The following is a 22828-nucleotide window of genomic DNA, read 5'->3' on the forward strand; positions in this document are numbered from 1 at the left end:
TCCTCCAGCAGCCTGTACTTCCCTTGTCCTATCACTCCTTGTACTTCAGGGTCATTACTCCTTCAAGTAAGTGGGGCCCTTGTGGGCTCTAAGTCAGTCCTTGTCACTACTGTGATTCCAGCATCCCACACAAGGCGGGACTTGTAAGAAGTGCCCAATAAGTATCTCTAGTATGACTGAGCCTCTGTCAAGACTGGTCTGGGAGGCTTCTGCAGGAAAGCCGGAGGCAACCAAGGGCTTGGGTTACCAAAGTCTGCTGATTTAACAAACTGCGCCCCCCAGAGGCATGCACGCTGGATTCTCGCCTACCATTCCGGATCCTCCCAGTGGGTAGGGCCTAGCAGCAAGTTCTGCAAGATAGCCTTGTGAGTGATAGGTGCAAGTGATAAAACCGGAAGTAGTACCTGGTGTCTTCACCCAGGAAATGAGACAACCAGTCCAGATTCTACACATTTGACTCCTTAAGATAATTGCTTGTAATGTTGGTTTTCTACCACATAGATCAGCTGCCTTCCATGTAGCAATGCCTAACTGGGAGTGGTCTGGTATGTTAAACATTGATGCTGATTAGGAGTGGGAAGATCTGGTTAACAACCACTTTGGGGCTTGCTTAACCTCTGAGTATCTGTTTTCTCATCTGTGAAACAGGACTGCTATTTTGTCCTACAGTGTACACTGAAGGTTAAGATCAGGTCACTCTGGGGACAAGTACTGTGGGTCCTACCCAGTCTGCTCTGTCTCAGCTATATGACCCTGGGTAACCCACTCAACCTCTCCATGCTGCAGGGTCTCATCTCTAAATGGGGGTGATACCAGGACCCACCTTCCAGAGCAGTTGTGAGGATGGAATGAGTTAACCATGGCAAACACAGAAAGCAGAATCTGGCACAAGGTAACAATCAATAAACAGGAGCCATTTATTATTGCCTCACCCACTTGTTGCAAGGGCCACAGGGACACTGTAGGTGACAGCATGTTGTAAAGGCAGAAGAGCAAGGATATATAATTAAAATCATCTGCAGCCTCTTAGGCCTGCCCTCTACTTACATTCATGTTTCCTCCTTTTCTGGATTCAGAACTGCTCATTGCCAGTTTGGAAACATGAGGCTTCCTGAGAAACTAACCACGCACTGTCCCCTGCTCCTTACGGAAGAGCGGCATACACCAGGGGTGAGGGCTCAGCCAGCTTTGCCTACCTGTGTGATGGATAAAATTTCTAAACCCAAGCTGGTGTGTCTCATCCCTCTAAAATGCTAGTCACACACTCTCTCACTCAGTCACTTAGTCACTCGTATTTTTTGAAGTGTCTGGCCTATGCAAAGCATGTGATCTAAACCCATCCCTTGGTGGGAAGAAGAATCAGAATCCTCCTCTTCTCCTTTGTTATTTGTGTGGCCCTATCACTGGGACATTTTGCCTGTGTTCCTCTTTACATATCCAACTTAGGGCTGCTGTTTTCTGCCTATAATCCCTACCCCTCAGATAATCACCTTCGTTGACCTGGGTCAGCAGTTCTCACGTGGCTGCATGCTGGAATCATGTGGGGGTCTCAGGCCATGTTCCAGATTAATTACATCAGAATCTTGGGGCATGGGATGTCAGGATTTTTTTCTTTTTAAACACTTCTGAAATAATTCCAATGTGCAGCCAAAGCTGAGAACCACTGGTCTAGGCAGTGGTCAGTAGTCTTTCAAAAACATTTGAGAGATCAGAGTTATTGTTCTAACTCTGTGAGTATGTGTTTTGGAGGGGCTGCATTTCACACTCCACTCCCTGCACAAAGACCACCAGCCATTCTGTCCCCAGCCAGACAGGTCGGTCCTTACCATAGACTCTCCTTCCTCCCCCAGACTCATGCTCGCACCCCCACCCCAGAGCATCCTTGTCCTTGACGCTCAACTGTGCACAGGCATACCCTAGGGAGAAATTCCACAGCATAATTAAAAACATGTTTTCAAAGCAGCTCAGGCTCCCCCAACCCTTCCCTTAAACATGTCTGTAACTTTAATTAAGCCCAGCCGAGGCTCAGAAGGGGCCGGTGGAAATTTTTTTTTTTTCCAAACTGGTATTTCCTTGTTCTGGCTCTTTTTTTCTTTTTCTTTTTTTTTTTTCTTTTTGCCTCTCCTCCTCCTCTCTTGACCATTCAATCTGAATGGGGGAGGAGGGGTTTTGGGCAAGGGCAGAGTTGTTCTTGTTGTTAAAACTTAGCCAGTTAGACTTTCTTTCCTCCTACTCTGTTTTTAATTTAAAAGAAGGTAGCCGTGGCTTGAAATGAGCCGCATGTTTCTCCCTTCTGCAGAGCCCAGACTGGATTCTTAGCCTGGGTGAACGTGATCCCGAACCTGGGTACACCTGCAGCTGGCTGCCCAGCCTTCCTGCACCTGCTGGGTTCTCTTCATTTGACACTGGGCCCAGGACTGAAGGCCACAGCTGTACCTGGTGCTCAGGTCTGGGGTGCAGGAAGTGATGAGTAGGGATACGCTCATGAGTCTTAGGTCTCTCCCAAATATTCTGGAAGCTGGGATCATGGATGACACCCTGGGCCCCCAGACTGAGCTCTCAGGATGCAGTGCCTGGTCCACAGCCAATATGAGCAGGTGTATACTTGTCTCGTGCAGTGGAGAAAGTTCTCATCATTGGGAGTGCATGTTACAGTGATGAAGTCTTCCCACCCTCCTCGAGCTCCCAGAGCTCAGCCTCGCCCCCACCCCATGCTTCCTTCTACTCTCTCATTGGACACATTGTTCTGCTTGCTGGTTATACATGGGAGCTACTCCTGCCTGGTTCTGAATTCCATGAGGGCAGGGGCTGTGTCTCACTCATCTTGGTAAAGGGTGAACATACATCCCAGTGTGTCAGGTCCAGTATTATCTTACATTTACTATCCTGGTGCAATTATTAATAGTGTCCTCTTTCACTTTCAAAACTGCCCTGATTTGGATGGTAAATTTTATGGTCACCCTGTCTTGATGATGTCCATTAGATAGGGCTTGATCCATGAGGCAGTGTGGTGTAATGGCCATGTCTGCCTGTCCCGGAGCCACACGGCATGTGTCGAATTCCAGGTCCAGCCCCAGCAGTCACTAACCCTTTCCTGAAGCCTCAGCTACCTCATCAGTACCCATGGGGGTGATGGAGCCATCTCTCTTGTAGAATTGTTGTGAGTTTTAAATGAGGTAATACCATGCCAGGCACATAGGAATACTTGACAAATGTTAGCAGAGGAAGAAAAAGACAGGAGGGAGGGAAGAAGCGATTTGAAGATTCTTATCTTATGCCCTTAGGGTTTGGGAGAGGGGGAGTGGGGAGATTTGGTACCTGTTTTCACTCTTGTTCTGTTCATAGTAGTAAACATAAAACCACAGAATTTTGAGGAATTAAAAACCTAGGAGCTGAGCTATGGATTGGGAGCATTGTATCTTTTTTTTTAGAGTCATCATTTTCTAGAGCAGAAGTTTCTAGAAGAACCAAAAGTTTATGGAAGGAGCCACAGACCCCTCTCAGAGCTACTGGGGGACCATGAGAGATGCTTCCATCTCAACTTGAAATCCTGGAAACTCCTGGAATGTGGTGGCCATGCGGAAGCTATCTGGAGGCATGCCAGACAGATCTCAATTTCCGGACCCTCGGGATGGCATCAAATGAATGCCAGCCCACCCTCGGCCCAGCCTGGGAGATGGCCCCAAGCTAAGGTTCTCAGCCTGAATGGCTCCATCCCTCTGGGGAGCACACTGTGGAGAAGGCAGAGTCCCTGGACAGGGGGACACCCACCAATGCCAGGGAAAGGGAGCAGAGATTGTGACAGTACTTGAGCCAGACCTGTCTTTGGAAAATGGGGTTATTCTCTGTAACAGCAACATGCTTGCCACAGGAATGGAGTCATTTCAGGACAGCAGCTACAGTCCTCAGGTATATTTTTTGAGGGCCAGGAAGAGTACACCGAGAGTAAAATAAACTGAGAATCTTAATTTCAGTTTAAGAAATTAAACTGAAAAATCAGAGTGAGAGAAAAAAAATGAGAAAGAAAGAGAGAGAACAAACAATGGCATATTGGATTTTCCTTGGCAGTCCATTGACTATAAGCATCACGTGGGCAGGGACTGTGATGGCCCACATAATGTAGTGTCCCCAGCACCTGGCACCATGCCTGGCAATTAAGTATTTGTTGATCGAAGGAAAACATTTAAAGAAGTGAGTAAATTTAATAATGAGACTTGTTCACATTTTGTCAATATTTTCATTTATGAAGGGAAGTTCCTGGAAGAAAGGTATTGAGTCCCTGATTACTGTTAGCCCTTGGTTCCTGGAGGCAACAAATAACTTCAGCCCAAACTCAGAAATGACACCAAAACTCTGACAAAGGAAAGCAGACTGAAGAGAGTGGTGTTTCCCACAGGCACGCTGGTTCCGACTTGCCTTCAGCCCTCAGCCTCCTGTCTGAGCCACACACAGGCTTTTGTTCTGGTGCAATTATTACTTTTACTTTCAAAACTGATTTGGATGGTAAATTATGTGGTCATCCCATGGGGGCATCTGTGTGCACAGTTGGACCTGTCCCTTGCTGGTCCCTTTTGTACTAGTTACACAGCTACTGTCCCTCAGCTCCAAACTCACCAGCCAGCCAGAGCTCCCACTTCAGGGGTCTGGGCCTGAGGCCCCACAGCAGCCTTGTTGCACCCCGTCCTCACCAGTCCTAACTTCAGCTCCACGCACCTCTTGTCTATGTTTCCAACTCTTAATAATTCTACTTTCTCTCTCGGTTCTCTCAGCCCTAGGGGTGGTAGCTGTGTCCTGCAATTGCTACCTCCATGATAATACCTTAGAGTTTTCTTTTACCTTCTCAGTTACCAGCTTTGCACTTAACAAGAACCTTTTCATATTAAATTCTCTCTGGCCAGACACTGACTGAGACACTCAGTCACAGGTCTTCAGATGTTGCACCAGTTGGCATCATTTCTACCCTAAAATTCCTTCTGACACCCAGGACTCAGTCACAGGTCTTCAGATGTTGCACCAGTTGGCATCATTTCTACCCTAAAATTCCTTCTGATACCCAGCAAAACCCTGTCCCACCTACATAAACCTAGCCTGAATCAAGGTTTGGAACAAATACCATCCTCTTCTTCCCTTTTCTCCCCCCTTCCTGCTTCCGAGCTCTCGGGTGGCTTGCTGGCTCCTGGCTGGCTCCGGTCTTTCTAATCTCAGCCCTCACCCTTCACCCACTCCCTTCCTCCTCTTTTCAGCAATTTCAGTCATTTGACATCTGCATGACTCTGCAAGGCTGTAGAAAAGTGCATTATTTCTTTACAGTTATATATTTACTCCTTACACGTTCCCAGAAAACATGTACAGAGGCTGGTTGGCATTTACACATCCACCGTGGGGTTCTCTGATCTCCTGTGGCTCTTGCCTGTACTTCTCATGACATATTTGGCCTATGCTACTTTAGTGCTCTTGATCTCGAAACACCCTTTGGATCTTCCCAGCCAGCATGGAAGCCAGTCCAGAGTAGACCATGTATCTTATGCTTTTAGGTCCCACATCCAACCCAGCCCCACATCTGCTCATTAAAAGGGCTCAGGAAATGTCTGGGATGGTTAATAATGTATCCCTTATAGGACTTGCACCACTAAGACAGGAAAAAAAAATATGTCCAGTCAAACTCAGAAATGAAAGACTGCGAGAAAACAGTGGGCCTTGAAGAATCAATGAAACAGGGTATCACTGAGCTGGGAAGGTATTGGAGGGCGTTCTTGTTTTCCCCTGAGCCTGTTCTTCGGGGCTTAGGACTCTTCCCACCACATGGTGGGGATGCTCAAGAGTGTGGTGGACTGGACTGGCAGGTTTAAAAACCTGAGGGGGAGAGGGAAGGGATGGACCGGCAATGGATTCACACGCAGAGTGGGTGGAATATTTTGATGTGGCTGAGGACAGAGAAGCATGTCCTTCGGTGGCTCAGAGAGCGGCCAGGCAAGTCCACACTGCCTCAGTGCAACAAGCCCACTGAGTCCTCCCGCTGTCCCCCCCCCCCCCCCGCTTCCAACCTGTCTACTTGCTCCACACCTCACTTTAGACCACAGATGCTAACTGTTACCTTTTGCCTTTTCCGCAGGGTCCAGTTCTTCCAGAGTAAAAGCTGTATCTGCCTCGCGAAGCCCATGCTGGTGACAAACACGAAGACCGGGACAGCAATGGACACAAATGCCACTCGGGGCACCTCCAGCTCAGGCTGCAGTGTCCTTCTGTTGGTGATTAAAGGCAGTTTTCCCCTTCAGAGCATAATCCCTTTTAATTACACGTAAGCCCTTTGTTGGGGAGAGGAGGCAGACGCTGTGCAGGCTCTGTTTTCGGGAGAGAAAGAGAATCCTCAAGTCACAGGGGCTGGCACTAGGGAACTGAGGTGGCGCATTTCATGGGAAGCAAGACCCCCAGGTGCTCTTCCCCATCAGAGGGTTCCTGGGCTTCCTGAGGTGGATGCTTCTGATATCTCTGACCTTTAAGATTGGGACAAAATTATGCATAAGTATAGGCTGGGCACTTGTCCTCCACAATAGGCTGCCAAGAGCCGGCACCCAGGGTTTGGCCACCTTTTAAGTCCATTCAACTCACTTGCCAGATCTGAAGTGATCCCTCCCTTTTTTAGCCCTCTCTCTTGCTCTATAGTGACTTTAGGCCTGCGATTTGCCGGCATCTCTGAGCTTAGTGGATGGTAATGAATTGTCATCTCTTGTGCTAAAATTGATCAACTAGTCATGACTGCCTGGAGCTGTGCTGGAAAAGGCACTGGACCACTCCAGGCTCAGCAGGACAGAGCCCGTGACTGATTAGCAATGCCCGCCACAGGCTCCGCTCGCAGAGAGACAGCTGGCGGGACAGCTATCGCCACTCCAGCTCCACACTGGGTGTCGCTGGATAGACTCTCCATCAGGTGATGGGCCCGAGGGGCACTCCAAACAGAAATCTCCCTGGTACTTCACCACGGGACGTTTTGTCTCTATCTTCTCAAATTTCAGGAGCTTTTTGTCTTTGAAAGGCTCCTGAACCTTGAGATCTCAATAAGGGTAGAGGGAGAACCCTAAAGGAGAGATGGATGCTGACGACATGGAGGTTGTGGTCTGGTTGTAAACATGAAGCATGAACTTGGATAACTCCAGGAGGGTGGGATGAAAGCCACGAGGGCCTGTGGGCTGTGTGTGGTGGGGCTTCCATCTGCTTACGATATCAAAAAGTCTCCCTGGAGGTGGTAGCATTTAAGTTGGGCTTTGATGAATGACAAAATAACATTTTATAGTATGTTTACAATTTACAGACTGCTCTTGCCTGTTATCTGATTTTATCCTCACTACACTTTTGCGATGTAGATATTTGCTCTTTTTTACAGACGTGGAACTGAAGCCTAGTGAGATTACAGACTTTGCTCAGGGTCACACATGACAATGCTAGGTTCTTAAGCAAGAAAGTCATTTAAACTATATGCAAAGACAGGGAAGCAGGAATTGCTTATCCTGCCCAGGAAAACCACAAGAAGTGAAGCATGGCTGGAGTGAAGGGAATGGATGGAGGATGCTGGAAGAGAAGGCTAAAAAGGGAGATAGGAACCAGACAGGAAAATTGATGATGTTGATGATGATTGATTCTTTCTATCAAGATTTACTGAGCACCTATGAAGTGATCTCTGAGTGGCCCACAAGTACAGAAGAAAGGCACCCCATACAGAAGAAAGCTCTGTGCAGAATCGAGACCTTGCTGCATGCTATGGGTTTTATCATGCAGGAAGTGATGAAAGACTTTAATCCAATGGCTGCTGAGAGTAGTCAGCTCACTGTGGCAGCAGCGTGGGGGTGGATTGAAGGGAAGCAGAGAGCCTGAGCATGGCGATGACAGCCATGATGGAGAGAAGGGGAGGGACTGGAGTGACAGGAAGGAAGGAGACACAGCAGTGCTGGGTGACTTACTGGATTTTTTTTTTGGTGGCTGGCTGGTATGGGGATCCAAACTCTTGACCTTGGTGTTACAAGGCTGTGCTCCAAACAACTGAGCTAACTGGCCAGCCCCTGGGTGACTTGCTGGAAATAGGTGGTGAAAAGGAGGGAGAAGTCAGTAGAATAACTGGGCACGGGGCTTGGCTTGGATGGCTGGATAGGCAGATAGAGGGTGGTGCTCATAACCGAGATGGGAAAGCTGATGAGGAGTGGGAAGGAGTGGGAGAGAAGAGGGGTTTGCATTTGATATATGGGAGCTAAAGTTCCCGTGATGACATCTGAGTGGAGACCTTCAGCAGGATTCAGCAGGCAGTGGATACTTAGGTGTGGAATCAAGAATGAGAATCTGAAATGGAGACAAAGATCTGAGAATCATCAGGATATAGGTGGAAAATTAATCCTTGGGAGTGATCAATCAGATTATCCAGGAAGGATAGGCTTGGAGAGTGTGTGAGGTTGCTGAAGGCAGCTACAACTGGTGAGGGGATATACCTCCTCCCAAATTCCCAAGGGAAGAGAAAAGTTGTGGCCATCAGATATCAGCTACATAAGTGTTCTGTCATAGCATACAATAGTGCTTAAAATGGCCCACTTTTCATTGAGTTAGAAAAGAAAAAGTTAAACTCTGAGCACTTTATTTTATTCAATTGATGATACTCTAACAGCATTGCTCCCATCTAACTGGTGCTCTTGTCTGAACAAATATGTTGACTTTGACACTTACTCTTTTTTTTATCGTGATAAAGCATTCATAACATTTGCCATTTTAACTACTTTTCACTGTAGAGTTCAGTAGTGTTAAGTTCATTCATATTATTGTGCAATCATCTTCACCATCCATCGCCACAACTTTTCATTTTGCAAAACAGAAACTCTATGCCCATTAAACAGTAACTCCCTGTTCCTCTCTCTCCCCAGCCCCTGGCAGCCACTGTTCTACTTTCTGTCTCTATGAATTTGACTACTCTAGGTACTTCATAATTGAAATCATATAATATTTGTCCTTTTGTATCTGGTTTATTTCTTTAAGCATAATCTTTAACATCCATCCATGTTGTAGCATGTCGTCTTAATCCATTTTGGCTACTATAACAAAATACCATAAACTGCATAGCTAATAACAGAAATTTATTTCTCACAGTTCTGGAGGCTGGGAAGTCCAAGATCAAGATGCCAGTGGAGTCAGAGTCTGGTGAAGGCTCATTTCTTGATTCATATATCGCACCTTCTTGCTATGTCCTCATATGGTACAAGGGGCAAGAAGTCTCTCTTGGGCCTCTTTTATAAGGGTACTAACCCCATTCATGAGGGCTCTGTCCTCATGACATAATCATCTCCCCGAAGCCCCACCTCCCAATACCATCATCTTGCTAGTTAGAATTTCAACATATGGATTTTGGAGGAACACCTATATTCATACCATAGCACATGTCAGAATTTCTTTCCTTTTTAAGGCCAAATAATATTCCACTGTATATATATATATACCACATTTTGTTTATCCATTTATCTGTCTATGGTCATGTGGATTGTTTCCACCTTTTGGCTATTGTGAATAATGCTGCTTTAAACATGGGTGTACAAATATTTGTTTGAGTCTCTGCTTTCAATTCTTTGAGGTATATACCCAGAAGTGGAATTGCTGGATCAAATGGTGCTTCTATGTTTAATTTTTAGAACTACCGTACTGTTTTCCACACAGCTGCATCATTTTACATTCCAACCAGTAGTGTTCAAGTGTTCCAGTTTCTACACATCCTGGCCAACACTTCTTAATGTTCTGGTTTTGTGTTTGTTTTTTATAATAACCATTCTAATGTGTGTGAAATGGTATCTCATTGTGGTTTGGAATTGCATTTCCCTAATGATTAGTCATGTTTCTTTTTTTACTCTTTCAATATTATAGCTATATTTACATGTGTTTTTTCTCCCCTAAGTAACTAGTTGTTTAAAAATTATGCCAAAGTCAAAGCTGTGTTCTCAGTTTTCTGAAATATTTCTGAGAATATGCCTAGTTATTAAAAAATAGAATTGATGATAACTGCACATTTCATTCTCATAAATATCACAATTAAACTGATTGATGGGGGTAAATTTGAAATTGGTGTAAATGCAGAGAAAGTAGTAGTTTCAAGCTAGGATCCTACAAATAGATTGACAGTTGTGACGTTAAGTGATGGATCATATCAACCAATGTTTATCTTCAGAAATATGAAGAATTCAGGATAAGTAGTGAAGTTTTAAAGATCTTGTTATTCTAATTCCGAGGAATAAAATGTAGTGTTATAAAGAAAGAGGTGTTATGTTATTTACACCAGTTATTTTGCCAGCAAAAATTAAGTAGTGAAGAGAAGTAACTTATAATTATTAAAAGTTCCTATTGTGCAAAAAAGCTCTAGAAAAATGTATAAGTGAAATGAGTTTAAAATCACTGTAATTTTGGAGTGGAGGTAAATTTGATAATAAAGCGAATACCAATAGATCACCTTTATTCACTTGAGACAGCTAAGGAAAATAGAACATCCCCCAAACACATCATTGGATATAATGATTCATTGAAAACAGTAATTATAGGTGGGGTGGGAAGGCATTATAAATCTGTGTCATAAGCATAAAGGCAGTTTGGGGCATCATAATGTAAAATAAAGAAAAAATATGTTGATTTCTAAATTTGAGTATATTTCTGTCAAATTTTAAACTATACCCTTGGGCAATTAAAACCTGAAACTCCCTAAATCATCATGAATAATTTAAGTATCTCCTCAGCTTATTCAATAATATTTAATAAGATAGTAGTGCAATAAATAAATAAGCATCAGTTTATGAAAGTTACCCACAGGAAAAAAATCCAAGGCAGGGTAGAAGCTGCCAGCAGGTTGGCCGCCTGGCTCACAAAGATTTGTTCTTTACTGTGGGTGACCCCAATGCCTAGGTAAGGGTCTACAGTAGACATGTTAATGTTGTGGGTCCCTGTACCCTAGACATAGCTGATTGGCTGTGTGTAGTCACATGACCTTAGGTGGGCCAATTCAGAGCCTATTCACAGAATTTTTGACCGTGGACCTGAGGAAGCATGAGTTGATCTTTATGGAAGTACAGATGCTATGAGAAACTACAGGCCATGCTGGATCACTAGGTTCAGTTTGTGGACTGTTGAAAGATACACAAGCAAAGACATAATGTGTAGAGTGCAGGCTGGAATCTCACTTGCCTTTTCTGGCCAACCCTTGGACCCTGGTACAGGGCTGCATCCAAGAAAAAGAAGCACCCTTTTCTTTTCACAAAGGTGTCTTCACTCACCAAACTATGTCACTGTGAGGCTGCTTCCACCCAGAGGAGCTCCTTTCCTAATATGCATAAAAGTGCCACTTGGGCCAGCAGAGGCCCTGAGACTGTGTTCCCCACCACCAGGAGAAACCTGATCTTCAGTAAAAGGGAATGAAGGGAATGCACAGACAGAGGCCAGGATAGAGAGCAGGAGCCCCAGCTGCAGCCCAGTCCCTGGTCCAGCTGTCCTGGGACATAGCTGCTCCCCTGCACCCCAACCCTTCCAGTAAAATCTCCTTTTGCCTGAATTAGTTCAAGTTTGACTTCTATCACTTGTAACCAAAAGATTCTTGACTAATGTGAGTTATCTTAATCAAGGGGTGGATGTGACCTGGACCAAGTGACTCAGGGTAAAAAAAATTATTTGCAGCCTATTGGAATGTATCTGAATAAAATTCTGAGTTAAGTCCATGATCGCAGTACTCATACAAGTAGAAACTCAATAGAGTTGCAGCAAAGTTTAAAGGAGAAGAGCTGTGCTGTTGTATATTTTAAGAAAGTAAAAGAATGCCAAAATGCTCGATATTGTCAATTCCCTCATCTATTAGGAAAAGGTTGACAATTTTTCAAAACTTGCTAAGCCATGCGAATGTATAACAAGTAGGAAGATGTGTGGCAGATTCAAAACACATCAGCCATTGTATATTATCAGCTGGGACTGAAGTGCTTTCATAGTTTATCAAAACATTTGGAATTATATCAACTGATTTTTCAAATACTTTGGTGGCCAATGAATCAAGTGGGACATTTGTTTCCAATTTTGAACCAAACTTTTGTTTAAAATTTATTTATCATTCACTAAGTGTTACCAGAATTCTTTCTAATGAGCCTCAAAGTGAAATCGTAAACACATTTGTTCTTTGTTTTCGAAAGTAGACGCAATACCACATAGTTTATCATCAGAAAGAAATAAAGAACATTTCATAACCATTTGGCACAGAGCAGAGGAATTTTTCCAGAAAAAATAATCTCTAAAAGTCCCATATTTAAAAATATCCTTGAAGGAGAAAAAATTAAAAATCATGAGAATTTGAGTAGAGCAATTTTCCTTAGCTCATCAGGACAGTATAAAATTAATATCTATTCCTATGGATTGCTAACTATATTATTGGATTTAAATTTATATTTTTTCTGAGAATGATTGTACCAAAATAAAAATAATTTCTGAATTATTCAATAAAGCAATAGCAACACACACAAAAAATTCTTTGCAGACAACACAAATGTAATCCTAGAACTTTGCTTTTACTTAAGATACTTACAGCACAATTCCATCTATTAATCAATCTTGATTTCTCTCTTACTTGAGGCTTGGAGCTATTGCATATTGCCCTGATTTGGCTGGTTATTGCAATAAGAATGACATGCTCATTTTCTGCTTTGTCTTGCTAGAAACATTTACATAATGTCATAAAAGAAATTCAGGCCCCATCACTAATTGTCATGGAGCAGAAATTAATGACCAGATTAATATAATTTAAGGATTCAGTGTTATTATGGAATAATTGGTCCTATCAGCTGAGAAATTATATTTTACTAATTGAATCTCTCCTATAACAATCTCGGACATCAGCTGGCACGCGTTAACCCTGCCTGTAAGAATTTTGGACTTCAGGTTGTTGTTATTGCTCGATTAACATGCAGATATTGAGTTTTAGCTTATGAAAATATTACCATTTGAAAAAATATTCACCTGAACATTTCCACGAGCTTCTTTCTTGTTTATTGAGAAGAGACACTTACTGCCTTATGTTTAAGCAATCTTTGTCCATCTACCCCTCCAAATATTTCAGAGCCGCTCTGGGGAACTATGTAAGGAAGAGGTCTAAGATGAAAATCTAGGGAACCCATAGTTTAAGAAGAAGGTACGTAAGTGTTTATCACAACACCCCTTCTAATAGAAAAACCTGGAAATGTACCAAATACACATCACAGAAGATAAGTGAACTGTGGTGTATTCTCTCAGTCAAATCTCTTATAGCAATGAGCACAAGCAAGTTACACCTACAAAAATATGGATAATTCTCCCACACACGATGCCAAGCAAAAGAAGCCTGACACAAAACACTGACAGCCTACATTCACATGAAGTTCAAGCACAGGCAAAACTCATCTCTGATGTTTGAAGTCAGGATGGTGATTATTGTGGGGGGCCAGGGGGGCATGGTGGCTGGAAGGGGCACAAGGAGGGGTGCTGGAAACATTCTGTCTTTTGACCTGGGTGCTAGTTATGTGGTTGCGTTCAGTTTGTGAAAATTACCAACCTGTGAACTTATGATTTGGGCACTTCTCTGTATGTAAGTTATACTTCAATAATAGTTTTTTAAAAAGCAGGTAAAGGAAAAAAACCCACTGAAGGAGCCTGAACAGAGGTGATGGAGAAAAGTCTGGAGACAGGGGTGCCCTGGAAGCCATGGAAAGAGGATGTGTCTAGGGGGAGGAATTAGTCTGCAGACCTAATGGCTCAAGACAGGTCAGGTAGGATGAAGACTGAGAGCTGCCCATTGGATTTGATGACTGACCTCTGAGATAACAGTCTTCATGGAGGCAGAAACCAGACAACAGAGGGGTGAAGAGTGAGCTACAGAGATTGTAGCTGCCCTTTCAGGTAGCTTGACTGTAAAGGGACGGAGAGTGACGGAAACAGCAGCTAGAGGGAATCTGGGTCAAGGAGGTCCTCCCTTCCCTTAAGACAGGAGAGGTTAGATGATGTGAATATTTGGGAAAGAGCCAGTTGAAAAAGATATGCTAAAGTTACTGGGGGATGATTGATGGGGTCCCCAAGGAAGGGGAGGAGGTGGAATTGGCCTTGGGCAAGGGAAGGGGCACCTGACATTCCACAGACACTGCGGGAAAGGAGGACAGGAAAGTGCAGGTGCAGATTCCTCAGGGAGGGGAGGCTGGGACCTGAGGAAACTCACCCTGGTGCCTCCAATCTTAAATGTGGTGTAGGAGGCCAATAAGGGGATTAAGTGAGATAATGTGAAAATACTTCGTGATTTATAAATTGGTAACTAATGTGCAGATTTATTATCTCATCTTCCCTTTGCCCTCCTTTGGTCATTTTTTAAGCAAAGTACTTGTTTAGTCAGCCATCTAAATGGGAGACTAATTTATATAAATAATTTTATGTAATAAAATTGATGTACAGTGTGTTAAGATGTTAGGGGGGAAAGTTATTCATAGACAACCCACCTCCGTCCCCACCCAGACACACACACACGTTCACCATTATATTCATCTAAGTCCTTGGCAAATTACAGGTGGAATCTTATTATTCATTTCAGCCTGACTGTTTAACCCAGTAATCAGCATCAACAAAAATGTTTTCTGGAAATTGTTTTCCCAGTTACAGTTACTTCTGGTCCAGGAGAGCTGGGCGCTTTCGGAGGTCTCCTAGTCCCTAGGAAAGCAAGCTCCACCTCTGCTGAGCTCCACCAGGCCTCTGTGGGTTTCCCTGTATTCTTCTCTCTCCTGGACGCCCAGCCCCAATCATCTGTCTGGAGTTGGTCCAACTCTTTTCTCATTCCTCAGACTGCTTTGGGGCTTCTTCTGGCATCTCTCTCTCCATCAAAGGCAGATCATTTTGGGGAAATTATATGTATGGAAATTAAAGATCTGGAAATGCTTTCATGTGAACTCCCTTGGCCTACCGAGCACCTTTGGCAAGTCTTCATGGACTTCAGAGGGGGGAGGGGGTGGAGTCCATGTACCCCAGTATGAAGAACTCTGCTTTAGCAGAATAAAGCTAAATCGAGTTGCTATCAAAAATGAGGAGGCAAGCTGCTACTCCAAACACATTTCATATACTCACTTCAACAGTTGTTCAGTGTTTTGCTGACTTGACGTTCAGAAAACGCAGAGGCTGGAGGTTCTACATATTCTGGGCATTAAGTATGAAATACTTGCCAGATAACAGAGTTTTCCGAGGGTGCTGAGGAGTCTTTCATCGCAGACCATCAGTATGGGCTGTTATCACATGAGCCTCAGTGGGGGTTGGGGCTGCTGGCTGAGTAGAGTCTGATAACACCTGCGTAACCTCACTCCCAGGGCCAGACCCGTCACTCTGAATCTTGGGGCATCCTGAGCTTGGCTGTGGTTATGTATCTAGAGTCAGACATTCCAAAAGGCTCCAGGCAGAAGCAAGCAATATAAAGATACTTCAAAAAGTTGATGGAAGGAGAGAGTTTCAAGATGGCGGCGGCTGCGGCGGCTGGCGCGGAGTAGCTGAGGTGGAAAAGGTGGCCACTGGGCCTCAGGCAGCCGGGAAACTTGTGGACCTTCCTCTGGCCATCTCTTAAGGGAGGACTGCTGCTGCTGGCCGGTCGTGGGGGCTCAACGCCACTTTGCCCCCGGCAGGAGAGGCTGCCTCATTTACAGGCAACAGCTTTGAATTGTGGAGCAGGAAAAGAACTGATTCTTAGCTGCAAAAGCGAGTCTCGAAACAGGGAACACGGCGCCAGGGCTGCTGTGGATGCAGCCAGGATCCCGGAGGCTGGGGCCGCACTGAAGGCGGCCAGCTGCCCTATTCAGGATTCGAGGTTTCAGGCTGGCATTAAAGAAGATTCCTGGGAGCGCCCGAGCGGCGCCGCGACTGAACAGCCCGAGGCGGCAGCGCCGAGAACACGGAAGGCAGCAAACCAGAGACAGAGCGAGCGCCCAACCTGGCACAGCACTGTGAGTGATCCCTGGCACAGCTCTGTTCGGGGGGTGGATGCCACGCGGCTCCCGCCTGCACCACCAGGCCACTCACTGCCCCGGTGCTGCCTCCATTTTCCCAGGTGCGGGCAGCTCCGCCCTGCTCGGCCATCACTGAGCCCATTTGCTTGGCCTGGCGCGGGGCTTTCCGGACCCTGCGGGCCGGCCTCCTCTCCCACTCCCTCCGCAGTCCTCTGGCAGGGCTGGGGGTGTGGGGCGTCCCGACCAGTGTTGGGAGGGCTAGGAAGTACGGGCGGGCCGACTGTCACTCCACCACACCCTGGACTCCAGCCCCAGTAAACTTCCTGTTACTGGGAGGCAGATACCATCTCTGCGACCACCAGTTTGGAAAAAAGCCTAACGAATTTCTGGTTGGGAATAGTGTGGTAGGAGAGTTCCCAGGTCTGCTTGAACCTGCCGGAGAGCAGGCTGCAGGCAGGCACTAGACTCGGTTTATACCGGGGGGATACAAAGGTGAACAAGACCCGAGAAAGATCTACACAGTGCTACAAAGGCACCCAGAGAGACCGGTCGTCTGTGCCTAGCAGAAACCTGGTAGACTTCCTGGGCGAGGCGGTGCTGAGCAGGGTCTTGAAGGCCCAGCTGATAGACGAGGGGTGCAGAAGACACACCCTAGCCCAGCACAGTGTGCACAGAGGGGGTAGACGTGCAGCCAGGGAGGCGGAGACTCAACAGAAACCACACACCCGGTGGGGTCGCCACTGCACGATCTAACAGCCTGGGCCAGAGCACACGGAACGGGGAGAAGTCCTGTACAGAAAGTGAAAGCTCAACAGAGATCACACACCCTGTGGTACGTGATCCACCAGCCCAGCAGAGTACAAGCTGACCAGAAAGGTGGCTCCCCGGAGAAGCCCAAGACCCGAGGCAACCACACACACAAGACACTAGAGGCCAACTGAGCAGTCACGGCGGGAGCCATACCAAATTGGCAACCACAGCAACATCCTAGTTAGTCATTAGTCTCAAACCGGTGGACTGTGAAACCCCCTGCCACAATGAATAAACACCAAAAAAAAGACACCAGAAATACAAAAAATCAAGAAAGTACACCACCAAAAGTTAATAAATCTCATACTCTAGATCCTATAGAACAAGAAGCCCTTGAAATAACTGACAAGGAATTTCGAGTGATAATTCTAAGGAAACTGAAGGAGATACAAGAAAACGCAGCTAGACATCATGAAGAAATGAGGAAAAGTATACAGGATCTGAAAGAGGAAATATACAAGGAAATCAATGTCCTGAAAAAAAATGTAGCAGAACTTGCTGAACTGAAGAAGTTATTCAGCGAAATAAAAAACACAACGGAGAGTTTAACCAGCAGGCTTGTCGAAGTTGAAGAGAGAACCTCTGAACTTGAAGATGGGCTGTTTGAAATAACACAAGCAGACAAAAAGAAAGAAAAAAGAATCAAGGACATGGAAGAAAATCTGAGAGAGATATCAGACAACCTCAAGCGCTCAAATATCCGAGTCATGGGTATTCCAGAAGGGGAGGAAAATGGAGATTCCATTGAAAACATATTCAACAAAATAGTGGCAGAAAACTTCCCAGGTATAGGAAAAATCACAGATCTTCAGATCCAGGAAGCTCAACGATCTCCAAACGTATTCAACCCAAAAAGGCCTTCTCCAAGACATGTCATAGTCAAATTGGCAAAACTCAGAGACAAAGAGAGAATCTTAAAAGCTGCAAGAGAGAAGCGTCAAATCACCTATAAGGGAGCCCCAATCAGGTTAACATCAGACTTTTCATCACAAACCCTAAAAGCTAGAAAGGAATGGGATGATATTTTCAAAATACTAAAAGACAAAGATTGCCAGCCAAGAATACTCTACCCTGCAAGGCTATCCTTCCGAAATGAGGGGCAAATAGTATATTTCTCAGACAAACAAAAACTGCGGGAGTTCACTACCACACGACCACCCTTACAAGAAATACTCAAGGGAGTACTGGGTTTGGTTCCTGAAAAATAACTACCACTGCCATAAAAACCTAAGAAAAATCTAAACCCGCTAATACAATAAAAATGGCATTCATGAAGAGAAAACAAGCTAACAAAAACACTATCTACAACCTAAGGAACCAACAAACAAAGAAACCAAACAGTAAATCAGAAAGCAAGGAAGAAAAGACACCTAAGACAACCAAACAACCAATAAAATGCTAGGAATAAATCAACACCTTTCAATAACAACTCTTAATGTTAAAGGCTTAAATTCCCCAATTAAAAGACACAGACTGGCTGACTGGATCAAAAAGCAGAACCCAACTATATGCTGCCTACAAGAGACCCACCTCACCCATAAAGATTCACACAGACTAAGAGTGAAAGGATGGAAAAAGATTTACCATGCAAACAGAAAAGAAAAACGAGCTGGAGTGGCTATTCTTATATCTGACAAAATAGACTTTAAACTAAAAACCATAAAAAGAGACAATGAGGGACACTACTTAATGATAAAAGGACTGATCCATCAAGAAGACATAACAATCATAAATATGTACGCACCCAATGTTGGAGCAGCCAGATTTATAAAACAAACTCTATTAGACCTAAAGAAGGAAATAGACACTAATACCATAATAGCAGGGGACCTGAACACTCCACTGTCAATATTAGACAGATCATCTAGGCAAAGAATCAGTAGAGAAACACAAGATCTAAACAGGACTCTAGACCAATTGGAATTGGCAGATATCTACAGAACATTCCACCCAACAACCTCAGAATATTCATTCTTCTCATCAGCACATGGATCATTCTCCAGGATAGATCACATATTAGGTCACAAATCAAGTCTGAATAAATTCAAAAAAATTGGAATTATCCCATGTATCTTCTCAGACCACAATGGATTAAAACTAGAAATTAATAACAAACAAAACTCTGGAAACTATACAAACACTTGGAAATTAAACAGCATTCTACTTAATGACATATGGGTCCAAGAAGAAATCAAGCAGGAAATCAAAAAGTTTATTGAAACTAATGAAAACAATGATACATCATACCAAAACCTGTGGGATACTGCAAAAGCAGTATTGAGGGGAAAATTTATTGCATTAAATGCTCACTTCAGAAGAATAGAAAGATGGCAAGTGAACACCCTAACACTTCACCTTAAAGAACTAGAAAAACAAGAACAATCCAATCCTAAAGTTAGCAGACAGAAAGAAATCATTAAGATCAGAGCAGAACTGAATGAAATTGAAAACCAAAAAACAATTCAAAAGATCAACGAATCAAAAAGTTGGTTTTTTGAAAAGATAAATAAAATTGACAAACCATTAGCATGGCTAACAAAAATAAGAAGAGAGAAGACAAATAACAAAAATTAGAAATGAAAAAGGCGATATTACAACTGATTCATCTGAAATACAAGGAATCATTCGAGACTACTATAAACAAGTATATGCCAACAAATTTGAAAATCTGGAGGAAATGGATAAATTTCTGGACACACACAAACTCCCAAAACTGAACCATGAAGACGTAGAAAATTTGAACAGACCAATAACAATAAAGGAGATTGAAGCTGTTATCAGAAGGCTCCCAACAAAGAAAAGCCCAGGACCAGACGGATTCACAGCAGAATTTTACCAAACATTCAAAGAGGAATTGACACCGATTCTTTACAAACTATTCCAAAAGATTGAAACGGATGCAAATCTCCCAAACTCATTCTATGAAGCAAACATCATCCTGATACCAAAACCAGGTAAAGATATAACCAAAAAAGAAAACTACAGGCCGATATCCTTGATGAATATAGATGCAAAAATCCTCACTAAAATACTAGCAAACAGAATACAGCAACACATACGAAAAATTATTCATCACGATCAAGTGGGATTCATCCCAGGGATGCAAGGTTGGTTCAACATACGCAAATCAATAAATGTGATACACCATATTAATAAACTCAAACACAAGGACCATATGATCATCTCTATAGATGCTGAAAAAGCATTTGATAAAGTTCAGCACTCATTCATGACAAAGACCCTCTATAAGTTAGGTATAGAGGGAAAGTATCTCAACATAATTAAAGCCATATATGCCAAACCCACAGCCAGTATCATCCTGAATGGGGAAAAGCTGAAAGCTTTTCCTTTAAGAACAGGCACTAGACAAGGATGCCCACTCTCACCACTCCTATTCAACATAGTGTTGGAAGTACTAGCCAGAGCAATCAGAGAAGAGAAGGAAATAAAGGGCATCCAGATTGTAAAAGATGAAGTCAAACTGTCCCTGTTTGCAGATGACATGATCCTATATATCGAACAGCCTAAAACCTCTACAAAAAAACTGTTGGAATTGATAAATGATTTCAGCACAGTAGCAGGATACAAAATCAACACACAAAAATCAGTAGCATTTCTTTTCTCCAATAGTGAACATGCAGAACGAGAAATCAAGAAAGCCTGCCCATTTACAATAGCCACCAAAAAAATAAAATACTTAGGAATTGAGTTAACCAAGGAGGTGAAAAATCTCTATAATGAGAACTACAAACCACTGCTGAGAGAAATTAGAGAGGATACAAGAAGATGGAAAGATATTCCATGCTCCTGGATTGGAAGAATCAACATAGTGAAAATGTCCATACTACCCAAAGTGATATACAAATTCAATGCAATCCCCATCAAAATTCCAAAGACATTTTTCTCAGAAATGGAAAAAACTATTCAGACATTTATATGGAACAATAAAAGACCACGAATAGCCAAAGCAATGCTCAGCAAAAAAAATAAAGCTGGAGGCATAACACTACCTGACTTTAAGCTATACTACAAAGCTATAATAACCAAAACAGTATGGTACTGGCATAAAAACAGACACACTGACCAATGGAATAGAATAGAGAATCCAGAAATCAACCCACACACTTACTGCCATCTGATCTTTGACAAAGGCACCAAGCCTATTCACTGGGGAAGGGACTGCCTCTTCAGCAAGTGGTGCTGGGATAACTGGATATCGATATGCAGGAGAATGAAACTAGATCCATACCTCTCACCGTATACTAAAATCAACTCAAAATGGATTAAGGATTTAAATATACACCCTGAGACAATAAAACTTCTTAAAGAAAATATAGGAGAAACACTTCAGGAAATAGGACTGGGCACAGACTTCATGAATACGACCCCAAAAGCACGAGCAACCAAAGGAAAAATAAACAAATGGGATTATATCAAACTAAAAAGCTTCTGCACAGCAAAAGAAACAATTAAAAGAGTTAAAAGACAACCAACAGAGTGGGAGAAAATATTTGCAAAATATACATCTGACAAAGGATTAATATCCAGAATATATAAGGAACTCAAACAACTTTACAAGAAGAAAACAAGCAACCCAATTAAAAAATGGGCAAAAGAGCTAAGTAGGCATTTCTCTAAGGAAGATATCCAAATGGCCAACAGACATATGAAAAAATGCTCAACATCACTCAGCATCCGGGAAATGCAAATCAAAACCACATTGAGATACCATCTAACCCCAGTTAGGATGGCTAAAATCCAAAAGACTATGAACGATAAATGCTGGCGAGGCTGCGGAGAAAAAGGAACTCTCATACATTGTTGGTGGGACTGCAAAATGGTGCAGCCTCTATGGAAAATGGTATGGAGGTTCCTTAAACAATTGCAAATAGATCTACCATACGACCCAGCCATCCCACTGTTGGGAATATACCCAGAGGAATGGAAATCATCAAGTCGAAGGTATACCTGTTCCCCAATGTTCATCACAGCACTCTTTACAATAGCCAAGAGTTGGAACCAGCCCAAATGCCCATCATCAGATGAGTGGATACGGAAAATGTGGTACATCTACACAATGGAATACTACTCAGCTATAAAAACGAATGAAATACTGCCATTTGCAACAACATGGATGGACCTTGAGAGAATTATATTAAGTGAAACAAGTCAGGCACAGAAAGAGAAATACCACATGTTCTCACTTATTGGAGGGAGCTAAAAATTAATATATAAATTCACACACACACATACACACACACACACACACAAACGGGGGGGGGGAGAAGATATAACAACCACAATTATTTGAAGTTGATACAACAAGCAAACAGAAAGGACATTGTTGGGGGGGGGGAGGGAGAAGGGAGGGAGGTTTTGGTGATGGGGAGCAATAATCAGCTACAATGTATATCGACAAAATAAAATTAAAAAATAAATAAATAAAAAAAATAAAAAAAATAAAAAAAGTTGATGGAAGGATTCGTGTTACTTTTTAATTCTATTTTTCCATGAACTTTCTGAAGTACACTCATACAAGCAAGTGATGAACTTAAAGAACAGAGGGAAAGAGACATTTTGGTGCCCAAAATAGTGAGAATCAGGGACGTGAACTAATTCAGAACAAGTTCTTTGTGGTGACATCCATTTATTAGAAATAAAATAAAGAATAGTAGTAATTTGAGTATCTGGATAGAAGGTGAGTACTTCCTTACAATGCGAAGGAAGACTTGGCCCCTGCCCTCAGGAATCCGAGACCAGGAGATTGGAAAGTGACATCTTCACAGACGCGGGACTTGCACGTGCCTGAATAACTTTCAACATCAGCTGCAGAACTTGCCTCCCGCTGCAATCTCGCAACAAGCAAAAGTTCAGGAGGAGCTCTCCTCCAACTTGCCTGCTAAATGGCAAAACCAAACAGTGACCACAAATGGTGTCAGTTTTCTCAGTGACAGTTTGACCCTGAGCATGGGGAAAGCAGAGGAAAATGGGAACTCCTTAGGAAGCATTTTCGGATGAGGTGGAAGCCG

At 43.4% G+C, this 22828-nt stretch overlaps 1 protein-coding gene across 2 annotated transcripts in view; it reads right to left on the reverse strand.

The window, feature by feature from the left end:
- ABCA4 (ATP binding cassette subfamily A member 4) overlaps positions 1-6176 on the reverse strand; it is a 120806-nt gene extending 114630 nt beyond the window's left edge. The window contains exon 1 of one of the 2 annotated variants that reach the window (XM_063104333.1): positions 6095-6176. In XM_063104333.1, the coding sequence (XP_062960403.1) occupies positions 6095-6160 (66 nt within the window). In that variant the 5' untranslated portion in view covers positions 6161-6176. The remainder of the gene's footprint in view (positions 1-6094) is intronic. The other variant, XM_063104332.1, reaches the window with a different exon arrangement.
- Between the last annotated feature and the right edge of the window lie 16652 nt (positions 6177-22828).

Source organism: Cynocephalus volans, chromosome 8, assembly GCF_027409185.1.
Source record: "Cynocephalus volans isolate mCynVol1 chromosome 8, mCynVol1.pri, whole genome shotgun sequence".
NCBI lineage: Eukaryota > Metazoa > Chordata > Mammalia > Dermoptera > Cynocephalidae > Cynocephalus > Cynocephalus volans.